This window comes from Podarcis filfolensis (genome assembly GCF_964270895.1).
Source record: "Podarcis filfolensis genome assembly, chromosome: 2".
NCBI lineage: Eukaryota > Metazoa > Chordata > Lepidosauria > Squamata > Lacertidae > Podarcis > Podarcis filfolensis.
Genome location: NC_139605.1, coordinates 9866199 through 9882045, shown reverse-complemented (window position 1 = coordinate 9882045; position 15847 = coordinate 9866199). Strand labels below are relative to the sequence as shown.

At 45.6% G+C, this 15847-nt stretch overlaps 3 protein-coding genes across 4 annotated transcripts in view; all 3 read right to left on the bottom strand.

The window, feature by feature from the left end:
• Positions 1–15847, bottom strand: part of LOC310756497 (tigger transposable element-derived protein 1-like) — a 796241-nt gene that overhangs the window by 232379 nt on the left and 548015 nt on the right. The gene's annotated exons all lie outside the window — the stretch shown is intronic.
• LOC310756865 (zinc finger protein RFP-like) overlaps positions 1–15847 on the bottom strand; it is a 127755-nt gene that overhangs the window by 60784 nt on the left and 51124 nt on the right. The window lies entirely within an intron of this gene.
• On the bottom strand, positions 6546–15490 carry LOC310756644 (zinc finger protein 202-like). 2 transcript variants are annotated; one of them, XM_083601118.1, is made up of 5 exons: positions 14741–15490; positions 10722–11658; positions 10005–10128; positions 9307–9804; positions 6546–8141 (listed from the first exon to the last, which is right to left on the bottom strand). In XM_083601118.1, the coding sequence occupies exons 2-5, from the start codon at positions 11520–11522 to the stop codon at positions 7495–7497; spliced, it is 2070 nt and encodes a 689-aa protein (XP_083457244.1). In that variant the 5' UTR covers positions 11523–11658; positions 14741–15490; the 3' UTR covers positions 6546–7494. The 2 variants fall into 2 exon arrangements, with proteins under 2 accessions (XP_083457244.1, XP_083457245.1); XM_083601119.1 differs by having other exon boundaries at positions 10722–11684; positions 14745–15490.

Here is a 15847-nt window from a genome sequence, read left to right as displayed (position 1 = left end):
TTCCTCTATTTTAAAAGCTTTCTCCTTCCCTTTCCTATACAATTCTGAGAAATATTTTACAAATGCTGCTCTTATTTCCTTCATCTTATCTGTGATCTTTCCATTTATATAATTTTGTTTATGGAGTTCCTTTGTTCACTTTTCTTCAACTGCCACGCTAGCAGTTTTCCTGATTTGTTAACAAATCTGGCTCTGCCTCTTGTGAACAGAACTTCCATGAGCTGCCATACTCACATCCTCAATAGGGAGGAGATGCTACTCTGCCCCCTTCTTAGCGTATGAAGCAGCCAGTCAGTTTCATAATCTGAAGGTCCTGAGTTGGAGCCTCTGATAAGGCAACTTCCTCCTCTCGCTTCCTTTTTGCCAAGGGGTGTGTTCAGCTGCGCTCTCCAAGAAGGGAAAAGGGAAGACTGTGGGCGTCATGGGTGGTGAGTTGGGAGTCTTGATTGCTGTTATCTGTCTATATTAAGCATTTGCAAGTAATAAGTAAATAAAGAGAAAAACATATTCCTTGACCAGGAATTGAATGCAGACTGCATCAATGAGAGAAACAAATTTTTAGAACCACAAGTAGATTTTAATCGGTGATATTTTTCTGTGTTAAACTAAGAAGAATGTTTAAATTAAAAAAGAATGACTCCTCTGTTCAGAAATGATGTGGGCTTCAGGGTGAAAATGTGGTGACCAAGTTTGCTCAGACATTAAATTGTTTGGCCTCTCGAACCATCAGTCCGTTTGTCATCTATTCAGCTCCAGTAACAAAACCTCAGCCCAGAGGCTGAGGGGGGAAACCATTCAGCTCTCTGTGGCTCCGTTGGTTAGTGTGTCTGGTTGTTAACCAGAAGGATGGTGGTTTGAGTCCATCCAGGTACAGGTTTGGGTCCTCTACCCTCATGATCACAAGGTGAAGGTGATGACTGCCTCATCCATTGCTCCTCAGGCATGTGGGTTTGCATCTCACCTTCAACAACACTTTACCCCAAACTGAATTATGGAAGCTGGGCATAAGAACTCAAGGAGAGCCTGCTGGATTAGGCCAATGGCCCAAGCAGTTCTCACCGTGGCCAATCAGAAGCCTGTGGGAAGATGCCCACAAGCAGTAGCATTAATTTGGCCCTAACATTCTTTCCCCTGACTTGCTAGATTTCTGTATGCAGGGACTGCTTTTGTACAGTGGAGGTTCACTCAAGTGAGTTTCCTCTTTTCTTGCTCTGTCGTTCCCTTTATTTTATTTTATGGATTGTTGTGAATTGTAAACGGAGCCATGGAGGTTGGCAGTGAAATGTTCAGTGTTGTGCACTTACATATAAAAACAGGTGGGAAGGGGAGGGTGTGAAGGAGAAAAATGAAACACTTTTATTTAAAACAAAAAAGTAGGCAATCACATGGCTACTGGGTTCTTCAAGCGCTGGTCCAAAGGTAGCCAAAATGGCAACATCCATGCACAAAGTATCAGCAGGCATAGAGGAACCCCAGCAACTTTAGAAAACCTTCCGAAAACAGGCCAAAGAGGAACACACATTTCTAGTGGCCTGGAAAAGCTGATTCTCTGATGAGACAGGAAAAGTGTGTGTGTGTGTGTGTGTGTGTGTGTGTGTGTGAGTGAGTGAGAGAGAGAGAGAGGTATCCTAGAAGACAGCAAGATAGCCATGAGCACCCTACAGACTGCTGCGTTTCATTACAAATCTAACTTGTAGTAGAATTATCCTTTTAGTGTTCACAGTGTTTCGCGTAAATTTTCCCAACAATCCTTGACAACACCGCTGTAGGCAGGCGAAAGTGATCAATTCCCAAGTGCAGATACGGGATAACTATGAAGAAGGAGCAGCTGACCCACTCCGTTATGAAACTGAGGCGGTAGAACTCTGTTAAATGAACTACCAGGAAGAGGCGGTTATGAACCTGCCCTTCTCTTAAACCATTTCCTACCATTTGAGCCCCTCTGCAGAGCAAATTCCAACACCAGGGCTAAAATATACACATATAACATATCATTTTAAGAACCCCCAAGAGCTGCAAACACAGAGTATTTTAAGTAATCGCCCCCCAAATGCCTTTTCTTTTTAAAACTAATGGCAGATGTATTAAAGCTTGAGTGCTGCTGAGTAATGTTACTACTTCTAACTGTTCCTAACTGGTTTCACAGTCCTGTATTTCTCCAGCGACAATAACTAGGGTTTCATCTTTTTAGGGGCAGGGTTTGTGGTGGCATAAGAAGACAAGCCTGGTAGATCGATAGCTATGTGTTGAGGATGATCAATAGTAGTGGGCAATCCATCTTTCAGGGAAGCATGTTTGCCCCTATTGATTTTTGCACTGAGAGATCCCTTAGTAAGGTTTTGAGGAACTACCAGGGCTCTCCCAAGCCAAAAAACTAAATCAGGTACTTCCACCTGAGGCTGAAAAATATCAAGTCCTCACTTCCTGCATGCAAGTTAAGCTTTCAGACGTCCTTTTCTCTCTTGAATGGGTTTTCTCATGTGATGTGAGGCTGCCCTTCTGACTGAATCTCCTCCCGCAATCCAGACACTGGTACGGCTTCTCTCCTGTGTGGATCCGCACGTGCGTCATGAGGTTCCCCTTCTGACGGAAGCGTTTCCCACAGTGCAGACACGGATATGGATTCTCATCTGTATGGATCCTCTCATGTATGACAAGGTTGGACTTCTGAGAGAAGCTTTTCCCGCAGTGCGGACACTTGTATGGGTCCTCTTCCGTGTGGATTCTCTCGTGTGCGATGAGGTCACATTTTCGACTGAAGTTTCTCCCGCAATCGGAGCATTTAAAGGGTCTCTCTCCTGTGTGGGTCTTCCCATGGATAATAAGATTGCACCTCTGAGAGAAACTTTTCCCACAGTCAGAGCACTTGAATGGTTTCTCACCTGTATGGATTCTCATGTGTTTCCTAAAAACTGAGCCACGAGTGAAGACCTTCTCACAGTGTGGGCACCTGTGTACATTCTCCCCTGTGTGGATTCTCTCATGTGCTGTAAGGCTTGAGCTGTGATAGAAGGTCTGGCCACAGTCTGTGCATGCATACGGCTTTTCTCTTGTGTGTATTTTTTCATGTGCCCTAAGATTTGAACTGTGGGTGAAGCTTCTCCCACAGTTGGAGCACTCGTATGGTTTCTCTCCAGTGTGGGTTCTTTCATGTACAAGAAGGTTGGTGCTCCGGCTGAAGGTTTTCCCACATTCTGAACACTTATATTTATCCTCTCCTGTATGCATTATTTGGTGTTTATGATTTCGGCTCTGTTGGAAGCTGCCTTTGACATCAGCACATGGCTTTAGGGCACCATAATCATGATCTTTCACTTTCTTCACATCCAAACAATCCTCTGGGAGCAGCTTCACTCAAATCTTTCCCAGATCCACTTGCTCCTGAAGCTTCTCCCATCATATTCTCACGCACCCGTCCATAACCTGCCCAGGACGAAAGGGAGAATCTTAATATGAGTCACATCCTGCTCTGGGTGCTTATTTCTTACAAATAAATATTACCCCACATCTCAGGCTGAAGTCTTTTAAAACGGCTCGCCACAGTATGAGAACAGCCAAAAGGCAGTAGTGACACAGAAGTAGTGAGCAACAAGACAATGTCCTAAGGCTGGGGTAAGGAACCTCAGGCTCAGGAACAAAAGTGACCCTTCAAACCTCTCTGTTTGGCCCTCAGGGCCACTAAGTCACAACCCCTCGCAGGAGCCTTTCCTTCCTTGAGTGCTTTTGCCTGACTTGAATTGTTATAAAGCCTTTTGTTGCATGAAAGGAAGAGAGAGATGTTTCTGTACTGATGGATGGATGCATTTTTTCTCCTTTCCTTTTTTGCAGCATTTGAAAACAGCACTTTTGCCTAGAGGCACAAAGAGCACAACTATTCTGAGATCTGGAACCTCTCTTCAGGGCCATTTGCATGATATTCATATCATGTGGGCCAGAGGGAAGACTGCTTCATTTTGTTCTAAGACAGTAATGTAAATGCAACATAATTTGGGTGAAGATATATAGCATCCCAGCTTTTGTAAAATAAAGTTTTGAAGTCTTTAAGGGATTGCAGGATTTGGAACTCTAAGGGTTTTGAGTTCTGCTTGGCCTGCTTGAGAATCCTTTAGTTTTCAACGTGTTTTTTCCACGTTGCTTAATGCTATGCTGCATTTGTATGCTTAAGGTTAGGGCTGCCTTTGAACCTCTTTATCGTAGGCTGCCAGAGAACTCCCTGGGAACGGCATATAAATGGTGCCATAAATAAATATTAAAATCGTCACCTGGGATTCTGCTCTAGGACACCTGCCCTAGGAAATGAGGCGGATGGTGACTGGGCAGAGGGATGTCTCAGTGGCAGCACCCCCTTACAGCAGAGATGGGGCACTCTTTCAGCCTGAGGGCCACAACAACAACCAAAAAGAGCCCTGCTATTTCAGGCCAGTGTCCCATCTAGTTCAGCATTCTGTTCTCTGTGTGGCCAACCAGGAAGCAGCTGGTACCACAAGCTGTTAGGAAGCTGGGATAGTAAATAAAGATATGAGTAATAACTATATTGCATACTGCTGGATTGCACCCAAAACCTCTAAAGAGTTTGCAAATAATGATGATGATAACTGTCAACAACAACAAAAACAGATTTAAAAAATTCAAGCTGTTTATTAAAATAAGTGTAGTTAAAGGCCGACTAAAGCATTCTAGGCATCTTGGATAGGCTTGCATGAGCAGAAACGCTTTGACCAGAAATGTATTACTATTTTACAATCATAACGATAAAGGCACTCCTTCCCAACACACACACATACTGTACAAACACGTGGATTTACCAGGGTGAAATGCCAGATAATCGACGAAACCAGAGTATCTGAACACACAAATGATCTTTTTTCTTCCTCTTCTTCAGTCTCTCTCCCTTCTTGCACAACCAGCTCTTGGGGTGCTGCTGTCCATTCTCTGGAACTTACTAGGCTCCCCTTTAAAACCCCTTCCTTTCCCTCCAGGCTCACCTCTCTTTGCAGCCTTTTGCAATGCAAACCCTGCTAACTGCAGCTGGGAGTGGGGTGGGGAGATCTGTTAAAAGGCTCCAACGCGAACCCCCTTTTCTGCAAAGGTCGTAGAACAAGCCAACCCCGCCACCCACCTCCAGGGGGCGCGATGGGAAAAGGTCTGGTAAGGAAGTGGCTTTCCTATTCAATCGTCATCTTTCTTCCTCCATTCTCTCTCTCTCTATCTCTCTGGCCTTTCTAGGAACCGGGGCTAAACTCGGTGGATTTAACCATTTGAGTAATGAATAACTTTGCAGACACTCTTCTCTGGTCGATAATCCGACTTGTTTCCTGGCGTTTTTTCTTATTGCAGTGAAGTCTGATGGCGAAGCAAGTTGGTTGTGCAAGATAAATTGTGACTGGGGAACCTGAATGTGTTGATGTGCTTATATGCACACACACACACACACACACACACAAAAGATACTGCATGGTAAAGTGCTTAAAGGCTGGACTAGGACTTGGGAGCCCAGGGTTCAAATTCCCCACTCTGCCACCTACAGGGTGAGATTGGAATAGTCAGCCTGAGCCTAATATACCTCACAGGGTTGTTGTGAAGATAAAATGGAGAGGTGGGGGGGACCATGCGTGCAAGCTTGAGCTCCTTAGGGTAGCTCAAGGTGGAGTAGAAATGTAAAAATAAACTTTTCCAGCTCTGCAATATCCTTCTGTGAAGCGAGATGATCAGAGCTGTACATATACGGTATTCCAAATGCAGTCTCATCATAGTGTTATAGGAATTCTAAGGTCATATATATATAGAATAAATGTTCATAAATGTACAGGGCAAATACACATGCATAAGTATAGTGTCTGAAACAGTAAAGGTAAAGGGACCCCTGACCATTAGGTCCAGTCGTGGCCGACTCTGGGGTTGCGGCGCTCATCTCGCTTTATTGGCCAGAGAGCAATTCTGAAGCCATTTTGACTCTCCCAAATTGACCTCAAATATTTCTCTGCAAGGAGGAAGGAAATGGGAAAAGCTTTCCAATTGTCTTTGGACTGTAGGGGCTTACACCTCCCTGTAAATACAGTCTGGCAAGTATCTGTTAAGCTGAGCACACTATCAATATGCATAAGAGATTCAGGAACTAAGTAGTTACCATCTCAAAGGAATGGCCAGGCTATCCAGAAAAGGCAATCAGATAAGGTATTATCAGGTAGAAGCAACACACTCAAATTTCTGCTGGGGACCACCTCTTTCTGTGATGTATGTATGATGTTTTGGGGGGTGGTCTTGAGCTACAGGGTAGGCAATTTCAAATGTCTATATAACAGCTTGCACACCAATGATCTGGGTTCCTCTCCTTCCCTGCATGGGGGAGTGGGGGACCCTGTTGCAACAGTTTAATAAAGAGCATGCTTACTAGCTGCTTTGCTTCTCAATATTCTCTGGTTGGCCTGTTATTTTCTCCTACTGATAGAGAACCTACATAAGGACTCTATACGGGCTCTTAGATACACCATAAGGGAAAGGAAGCAGTATTTCTCTTACCACAATAGATCTGTAGAACAGCATGATGATATCAGCAGTTTTATTTTCAATTCCCTTCTTAACAATTCCCAGGGTGGAATTTGCCTTTATCACAGCTGTGGCGCACACTGGGTAGATAGATGTCTTCATCAAAACTATCCACCACAACCTCAAGGTCTTGTCCCTGGCTAGTTACTGGCATTGCTAACTCAGTTATTGTTGGGGTTTGTTTGGCCCAAAGTGCAAAGACCTTGCTTTTAAAACATGAAAAATAAAATGATCAGTTTGTATAATACAAATTGGGACAGCAACTCACAGGGATGAGCTTCCACTAAAAATAAATACATATAAAATTTTATCTATGACAGCAATTCAAAGGCTGAGTGCTCTGTCTCTACATTGATATTTGCTGACGGGGTTGGAGTTCTTGTGCACGATTTCTTCAGGGGCAAATAAATAAAAGGCAACCATACAATGTGAAAAATTGTCAAAAGAGATACAATTCCAGCTATGACCTGGTTCATCTAAAGGGGGTAAATCTGCCTCTGGCAAGTACCACTTCAGATAGCAGGGGGAGGACTCATGTTCCTGAATGCATAAAAACAACAACCCTGCATATAGAAAACTAGTGTGCCTGGGCTAAAATGATTCTCATTGGCACACTAGCTTTCTAGATGCAGGGTGTTTGCATATTTTTAATAGTGAAGTATTTGAACATATTGAGCTCCTTACTACCGTCAGAAATGGTACAGCTCAAGACACCAGTTTACTGCTGAAATAAGAACTACAAGGTTTTATTTGGGAGAATCGGGGGTAAATCCGGCTCAACAAAGTTTTTGTGTTCTCCACAACTGCCAGATCTCAGTCCTCACCCATCACATATTGATATCTGAAAGACTCCTTTGTCTTAACAACACAAATGTGTAGCTCCAGAGAGACACGCTCAGCCGTGGTTTGCTTTAACAATGGTTTGTCTGTCCATTTGTTCCACCGCAGTCAGAGCTTCTCCATGGTTTTCCCTCCCAAGTGGATTCTCCGATGCACACGAAGGCCTGAGCTGTGCCCGAAGTTCTTCCCGCAATCGGAGCAGCTGTACGACTTCTCTCCTTTGTGGCTTATCTCGTGGGCCAGAAGGCAGGACTTCTGGATGAAGCTCCTCCCGCAGTCTGAACACTTATAGGGCCTCTCCCCTGTGTGGATTCTCTCGTGGGTCAGGAGGCCCGACCTGGTCGTGAACCTTTTCCCGCAGGTGGAGCACATGTACGGCTTCTCCCCGGTGTGAGTCCTCACGTGAGCCCGGAGCGTGGAACCCTTGCCGAAGCTCCTCCCACAGTCCAAACACTTGTGGGGCCTTTCTCCCGTGTGGGTCCGCTCATGGGCTTTCAGGTTGCAGCGGTGCTTGAAGCTCCTTCCGCAATGGCAGTGATGGAGCCTCTGGTGACCGTTGCCCTCTTCCCACCCCAAGTCGCCTCCTTTACTGGGAAGAGCTCCATCCACGTTCCTCTCTGGCCTGATCCCCTGCTGACCCGCAGGCCTCACTCCCTCTTTGCCATGACGCGAAACCTTGCCTCTTCTCAACTCTCTTAGCTCCAGTTGTTCTGAGCTTTCCTGCTGAAGGCGATGTCCCGCGGTTTCAAGTGCTCCTGGATGTGTATATGTAAAAAAAGAACCTTGACGTGAAATCCTTGCTCTGGCTAAGAGTTCCCAACAGCTGCAAATCTCTGTCCTGTTCCTCAAATTTAAACATGGAATCACAGAATTGTAGAATTGGAAGGAACCCCACGGGTCATCTAGTCCAACCCCCTGCAATGCAGGAATCTCAACTGAAGCAAAAAGGTTCTCCACCCCAAAGAAGGAAAAATCTGTATCTTCACTAGTTTGTATCTAATTCTAGTCTTATCCGGAGGTAGCCACCAGGACAAGAAGACATCAGGTTGCATCCAATACTATTCCCACCGAGAGGAGACCCATTAAATTTGCATGCTGCTTTCCCCCAGAAATGTGCCCAAAGGGTCTCACAAGACAAGAAAAGCAACAACAGAGCAAGAAAAAGAATCACCGTGACCTTTGTGTGCCTCCTCCTCAGGAGGTCTGGAGGGTGGCAACATGAGAATGGGCCTTTTCGGGGGTGGCTCCCCACTTGCGGAATGCTCACCCTGGGGAGGCTTGCCTGGCACCATCATTACACAGCTGTAGGCACCAGGCAAAACCATGTCTTTTTTGCCAGGCCTTTGGTTCTTAATTATCTTGAGCGGGCGGAAAGTTTTAATTCTGTCTTTTAAAAACAGGATTGTCTTTTAGATTGTCTTTGTTTTGTTTTTTCTTTTATGCTCATTTCAATGTATGTGTTTGCCTTTTTATATATTGTAATTCACTTTGAGTTACCTAGGTTAACAAAGCAACCAATAAATTTAAATAATAATTAAAAAATAGCAGCCATGGATGTATACCAATCACCTGTTCCATCTGCATGCTGAGGACAAGCATGAATGACTCTGGAATGAGAAAAACTTCATTTTTGCGTTGCAAATGGGTCAGTGTGTACCCAGCCACGGATTTACACCTGCTAAGCCACTTTATACCAAGTGAGACTAATAGTCTACCGTAGCCCTGTATTAACTATTCCTGTGGCCGTGCAGTTAAGGATGGGTTTCAGGGACAGGAAAACACCCAGTTCCTTTTAACTGGATCTGCCAGGGATGGCAATGGGAACTTCCTTCAATTCAGCCCCCGATCTGCTCAGACACCCATGGAGTTCTCCTGCCCAGCGAATGCAGCTTACAGCCTGACATGCACCCATTTTCTTACCTGTGTGGATTCTCTCGTGTGCTGTAAGACTTGCACTATGACAGAAGCTCCTCCCACAGTAGGTGCACTTATGCGTCTTCTCTCCCTGGGGGCTTCTCTCGCTTGCCACAAGGATTGAGCTTTCACCAAAGGTTTCCACTTGGTACTGCAATTGCCGTGGTTTCTCAACCAGGTGGATTATGCGAATGTCTGAGCTCCACCTGGAGTCTCCTCTGAGGTCACTCTGGGCCTTTTCTCCCTTGCCATGCAGGATGTTATTCTGGGCTATGGCCACTTGCCTCCAAGAGCCCCCTTCCAAACAAGAAAGGGTTTCGGCAAAACTCTTTGTCGCATCCTTTCCCTGCTCCTTTTCCGACTCTCGCAGAATCTGAAGACTTGCAGCCTCGTCGTGATACTGGAATATGTTGCCTCTTCCCAAGAAGCGCTTTTCTGGTGCCACCTGCACAGAACATCCATGATGAGGCTCCTTCATCTTGTTCTCACGCATTTGCCCATCAACTACAAGAATAAGCAGAATGAGGTGCCCGTCACATTTAAAATTAAAGCAAAACTGGGTCCCCCCATTTTTCTATTCCTCCCCCAGGCCCATGGCACAGGTGAAAGTCCTTGCGCTAACAGGGTGACTTCCTTAGATACAACAACCCAATCAATTTTCCATCATTCTGATGCAACCTGAGTCTTACCCCTTGTGTCCTTACCTCCTTTTCTCGCCTGTTCAGTGGCCTGGCAAACCTGCCTCTGCCAGGTGTCCAAGGGCAAGACCTGGCTGGCCTCAGAGGAATCCACAGCCGTTATGATCCCCTGAGGTCGAGACATCTGAAGCTGCAATTAAAGAAAAATCAAGGCATTAGTGCTCCAAGAGAGGCAAATATTTGGTTTCTCCTCAAAAAATCCACTCAGTACGGGGTTCCCTTGCACTTGGTCGAGAAACTACAGGTAATGCAGAATGTTGTTAGGAGACCCCCTATTCCCCTCACAGAATTAAACCATTCCTAGAGTGGTTTAACTACCAGTCCCTCTTCCCAGGGAACTCTGGGAATTGTAGCTCTGTGAGGGGAATAGGGGGTCTCCTAACAGCTCTCAGCATCCTTAGCAAACTACACTTCCCAGGATTCGTGGAGGGGAGCCATGGCTTGTCAGCAGTACTGAGCCTGACTTGGTATATTCCTGTATTCCTGTTTCCATAGAGGAACTTTAATCCAGCTGACTCCACCATAACCCCAGAAAGCTAGCTGAAAAATCTGATCTAAAATGCTAGTGGCAACAATATCTCTTCAACTCCAATGCCATTTATCTAACCATCCGAGCTGTAATTGGATTGGCACCAATCAAGTAATGCAAAAATCGGGGCAGCCACTCTCTGCTGACTCCACCTTCCAGGACCACCAGAATGACCAGCATCAAACTCCCCTCACCTCTCCTTCCTGTTTCACCGTGTTATGCTGCTGCAACAGGAAATTCTCTGCCAAGGCCACCGCCTGGGCGCAGGTTTCAGGCCTGCCTTCCCTCACCCAGCTCTCCATTTCCTGGGGCAGGATGGTCAGGAACTGCTCCAGGATCAGCAGCTCCAAGATCTCCTCCTTGGTGCGTCTCTCCGCTCTCAGCCACTGGCGGCAAAGTTCCCTCAGCCGGCCGTAAACGCCTCTGGGCCCCTCCACTTCCTGGTAGCAGAACTGCCTGAAGTGCTGGCGCTGCTTCTCCCTCAAAGTGGACTCCCCTTGCAAGATGGCCGCCTTCACCTTCCCGTAGTCTCCCCTGTCCTGGGCACTGAGGCTGTTGAAGGCCTGCTGGGCCTCTCCGCTGAGGGCCGGCAAGAGCAGGGTCACCCACTTGTCCAGAGGCCACCGGCAGGCTGAGGCTACTTGCTCAAAGGAGGCCAGGAAGGCCTTAGCATCCTCCCATGGAGAGGGCCCCTCTGATACCTGAGGATTCCCCCATCCTGAGTGAGGGGCCTGCAATGTCTTGAGGAACTCCTGCCACTGGGCTTCCCAGCATTCCTGAAGCTCCTCTTCTGGTTCACGTTTCACCTGCCGTGGATAGACCGTAGCTTGTGCTTCTCCAATCCCCTCGATGCATACAAGGTGTGGGGCTTTTGTTCCCCCCAGATCTGTCCACAATTTGACATTGGGGGTGTTTTGCTCTCCCTTCTGCAATCCTGGGGCCTTTGCTGCCCCTTCATCCAAAGACATGTTCACTTCCACTCTCAAGGTCTCCATTTGAACTGTTCAGATGTAAGGAGAAGTTCCCAGCCTCTGGTGGGCTTTCTCTAAATCACTCCTCACAGTCAGTCCATGAATCCCTTGCTATATTACAGCCTTCTAGGAAACTATAAGTTGCAGGGTGTTGTGGTCTCTCCGATGAAGTGCTGCAGGCTTCTCCTGAAAGGGAACAAGGTTTATGGGAACCACAGGCAAAGCAACTGATATTCCTGCCCTCACAAAGTGTCTGGACCTTCCTGATAAACTACGGTAGCTCTCTGGGTGCAAGGAGCTTAGAACAGACTGAACACTACTGTCCTAAGAGACAGCTCCTTTCTTATAATGTTATTTACCCATCATTTTCAAATGCTTTATTACTGTTGCAAGGTGCGTTGAGCTCAACACTGTTGTTGGAAAAGTGTGTTCCACACATTTGAAAACAAATCAAGATTGACAGAATTTCAAAATGATTCTTATCCATTATTTCAGGAATCCCTACAACTGTCCGGAAAGACAGGCCAATATAAATAGCTCCAGAAGTGATGGAGAAGCGGCTCTCCTGGACGCTGTCTCTGATCGCGCACTAGTTGCAGCAATTTGGAATAATTAATTACAAAAGAAGCAAATGCACATATTTCAAGTGAAGAAGGGGAGTGAAGTCTGCTAATTTAAGTGACCTCTGCGAAAGAAGACGACGGGCTGGAGAAACAGGAATATTTTACGATGAAGATACACCAAAGGCGGGGTATGTTGACAACGGGGCTGAATGGGGGGGGGGAACCTTTATTATTTTCCTTCTATGTGATTTACAAGAACCCCTCCTCATTAGAACCATCGGTTGAACTGACCCAAGCAGGATGATTAAGGTCTGTGTGGAGATAAACTTTAACCAAAAGTATGCTTTATGGAGACCAAGAAGCAATAAGAGCTTTTGGGAATGGCGCAGCAATTAATTCGGAGTCGCCATCTTGCCAAAGGATTTATAGCCGGGAGGAAGAACGGACTTGTTTTCAGACTGCATTCCTAGTGAATCTCCTCAGAGGTTTTGAGAAAGGAGGCAGATTGGTGAAGATTAATGACGCTAAGACTGTTTTGATGTATGGAAGTGATGTTATATGGAAAACGTCTGGATATGGCTACTGGATAAAAAAAATAATATCCACGCAGGATTACAAACTGTTCTAACCAGCTTGCGGAGACTATCAGAGGTCACAAAGAGAAAGGAAAAATATATGAAAATAACAACAAGAGATGTGGAAAAATAATAAGAAAGGACTGGATAGTACTGTGAACATCATAAGGTTAGATTTGTGGACATTAAAACAGCAGTAAGAAGCAAGAAGTTGATTGGATCCCTTCGGAACTTGAAATATGGGTACCCCCAACAAAAATTTAAAATTCGGCTGTGTAATTTGGAATTTATGTAATTTGGTTTGATTTGATGTGATTGGTTGGTTAATAAAAAATTATTCTTAAGAAAGAAGTGATGGAGGATGAAGGATGGGCAAATAAATCAATGGAACTGTGGCACACTTTCCATTGTATGTTATGGTATGAGCAACTTGCAGAGATTAAATATAAATTTGAGGTATGACTGTGTTTCAGAGGAAATAAACTCTAACATGGATTATTTATTCTTAAACAATGCAAAATAAACTCATCACTGGTAAGGATATTAACTGCAGATAACACAATTCAATTCCCTGACAGAGTTACAATTCCCAGAGTTTCCCAAGAAGAGGGGCTGTTTATACTAATAAGGAACTGTAGCTCTGTGAGAGGAATAGGGAGCAACTCTCAGCACCCTTTAGAAACTACAGTTTCCAGGATTCTTTGGCAGAAAAAAATGATAGTTGAAAGTGGTATAATCAATTTTAAAATGGATGATGTGAATGGAGCCACAGAGACAAAAGGGATCTTCCTCTCATTTAGTCTAACTCCCTGATTAGTGAAAGACATAAAATGCAACTACAGCACAGTTTCCCCAACAGGCGGTTGCAATTAAATACCTCCCGTTAAGGGGAACACACCACCTCTCAAGGAAGAAACAGGCATTCCCTCAAATAATAGAAGAAGAAGAGTTTGGATTTGATATCCCGCCTTTCACTCCCTTTAAGGAGTCTCAAAGCGGCTAACATTCTCCTTTCCCTTCCTCCCCCACAACAAACATTCTGTGGGGTGAGTGGGGCTGAGAGACCCAAGGTCACCCAGCAGCTGCATGTGGAGGAGCGGAGACACGAACCCGGTTCCCCAGATTACGAGACTACCGCTCTTAACCACTACACCATACTGGCTCTCAATAGATTTCTCTATCAGTGCAAAACTTCACTCTAATGTCTATCTAAGGTTGGTGGCAAGCAGAGGAGCCCAATCAGGAAAGCTGAAGAAAAAGTGGCAACTCAGGCTTGCCAACTGACCAGTGAGAGAAACAACAACAACCTGCTCCTGTGTAGTTTAAGTGGTGTGGTACCGCCATGTGCTAACAGTTGAGGCTGAAGCTGCTGTTCCTAGACACAGCAACAGAATCTGTGCAACGCCTACCAACCTTACGTAGCTTCTAGAAAGATGCTGGTTTGAGCCCACCCAGGGACAACTGTGCACAGAATTACTGCATTGCAGGGGGTCGGACTAGATGACCCTTGGGATCCCTTCCTGCTCAATAATTCTGTGATTCTATGATTTAGTGTGTACACTTGTGGCATCGTTCCACTTCTGCACTAGCATGCACTTTGCAGCAGGGATTTGGGGGCAGGGAACCCCTGGGGCCCTCCAAATGCTATTAGGACTCCAACTCCCATCAGCCCCAGCCAGCACAACCAATAGTCAGGAATGATGGGAGTTGTAGTCCAACAACATCTGGAGGACCACAGGTTCCCCCACATCGCTCTTTAGCAGGCTCTTTGGAATTGGTTTGATTTGGGAAGCTTTTAATGTTTAACAGACCACTGTATTTTAATACTTTGTTGGAAGCCGCCCAGAGTGGCTGGGGAAACATAGCCAGATGGGCAGGGTATAAATAAATAAATTATTATTATTATTATTATTATTATTATTATTATTATTATTATTATTATGAGAGAGGTTGAATCTTCCTGCTGCTGCCCCATTGTTCTCCCAGGATCTGGGATTGCAGCAGTAGTTTCATTGTTTTCCCTGCAATTTTGCATTCTCTATCCAACTGCAGCTTCCTCCTGCCCCCTCCCCTTTTAAGGTCCCGCCCCCCCCCCCATTGTCACTCACCTCTCCCTCGCAGCCTTGGCACTGCTGCACACTTCTCTCCTGGCTTGGCAACCTGTTCTCTGCAAGAAAGAAGATATTCAAAACCCAGTTTCCCTCCAGAGGGGAGCAAGAGGGGAGGGAGCAGGAAGTGGATGCCCTTTGTTTACCACAAAGAGATAGGTGCTTGAAAGGAAACAAGTATTTTAAAAAAACAAAAAACCCAAGGCAAGAGCCTTCATTTCCGGTTCTCCGTGGACTTCTTCATCTGAGGAAAAGTGCAGGGCATCCTTGGCTGCAGTTCTTGTTATTATTTCAAAATAAATCAGGCAGGAAGGGTGAAAAAGTCTCTTTCGGGACAGGCTAAAGAAACACCCTCATTGCACAGCACAGTGTCATTCGCACCCACGCCATGTGGTCACAGCCACCAACTTGGACAGCGCCAAAAGGGATGAGAGAAACATGGAGTTGGAAGGGGTTCCCTAGGGGTCATCTAGTCCAACCCCCCACAATGCAGGGATCTCCACTAAAGCATATAGAATCACAGAGCGCTGAGACAACTTCAAAAGTTTCAGCTTTTAAATGCGTTGCTGAAAATTTTTCTACTCCGCCAGGCCTGTGCAGGCAAATAAGAATGCATCTTTGCACAATGATTACAGTGGTACCTCGGGTTACATATGCTTCAGGTTACAGATGCTTCAGGTTACAGACTCCGCTAACCCAGAAATAGTACCTCGGGTTAAGAACTTTGCTTCAGGATGAGAACAGAAATGGCAGGAGGCACCATTAGCTAAAGTGGTACCTCAGGTTAAGAACAGTTTCAGGTTAAGAACGGACCTCCAGAACGAATTAAGTACTTAACCCGAGGTACCACTGTAATTGATTACTGCTTTCATTTTTTCATGGTTTTCACTGTATGGTTTTGTGTGTCTTGCAAACCACCTCATTATCTTTTTTAAAAAATGAAATAGCGATATCAGAGATCCAGTGTTGCGCAGTGGCTAGAGCGTCAAACTAGGACCTTCGGAGACCAGGGTTCAAATCCCCACTCAACCATGAAGCCGACTGAGAGACCTTAGACCAGCCACAGCCTTCTCTCAGCCGAACCTACCTCACAGGGTCGTTTT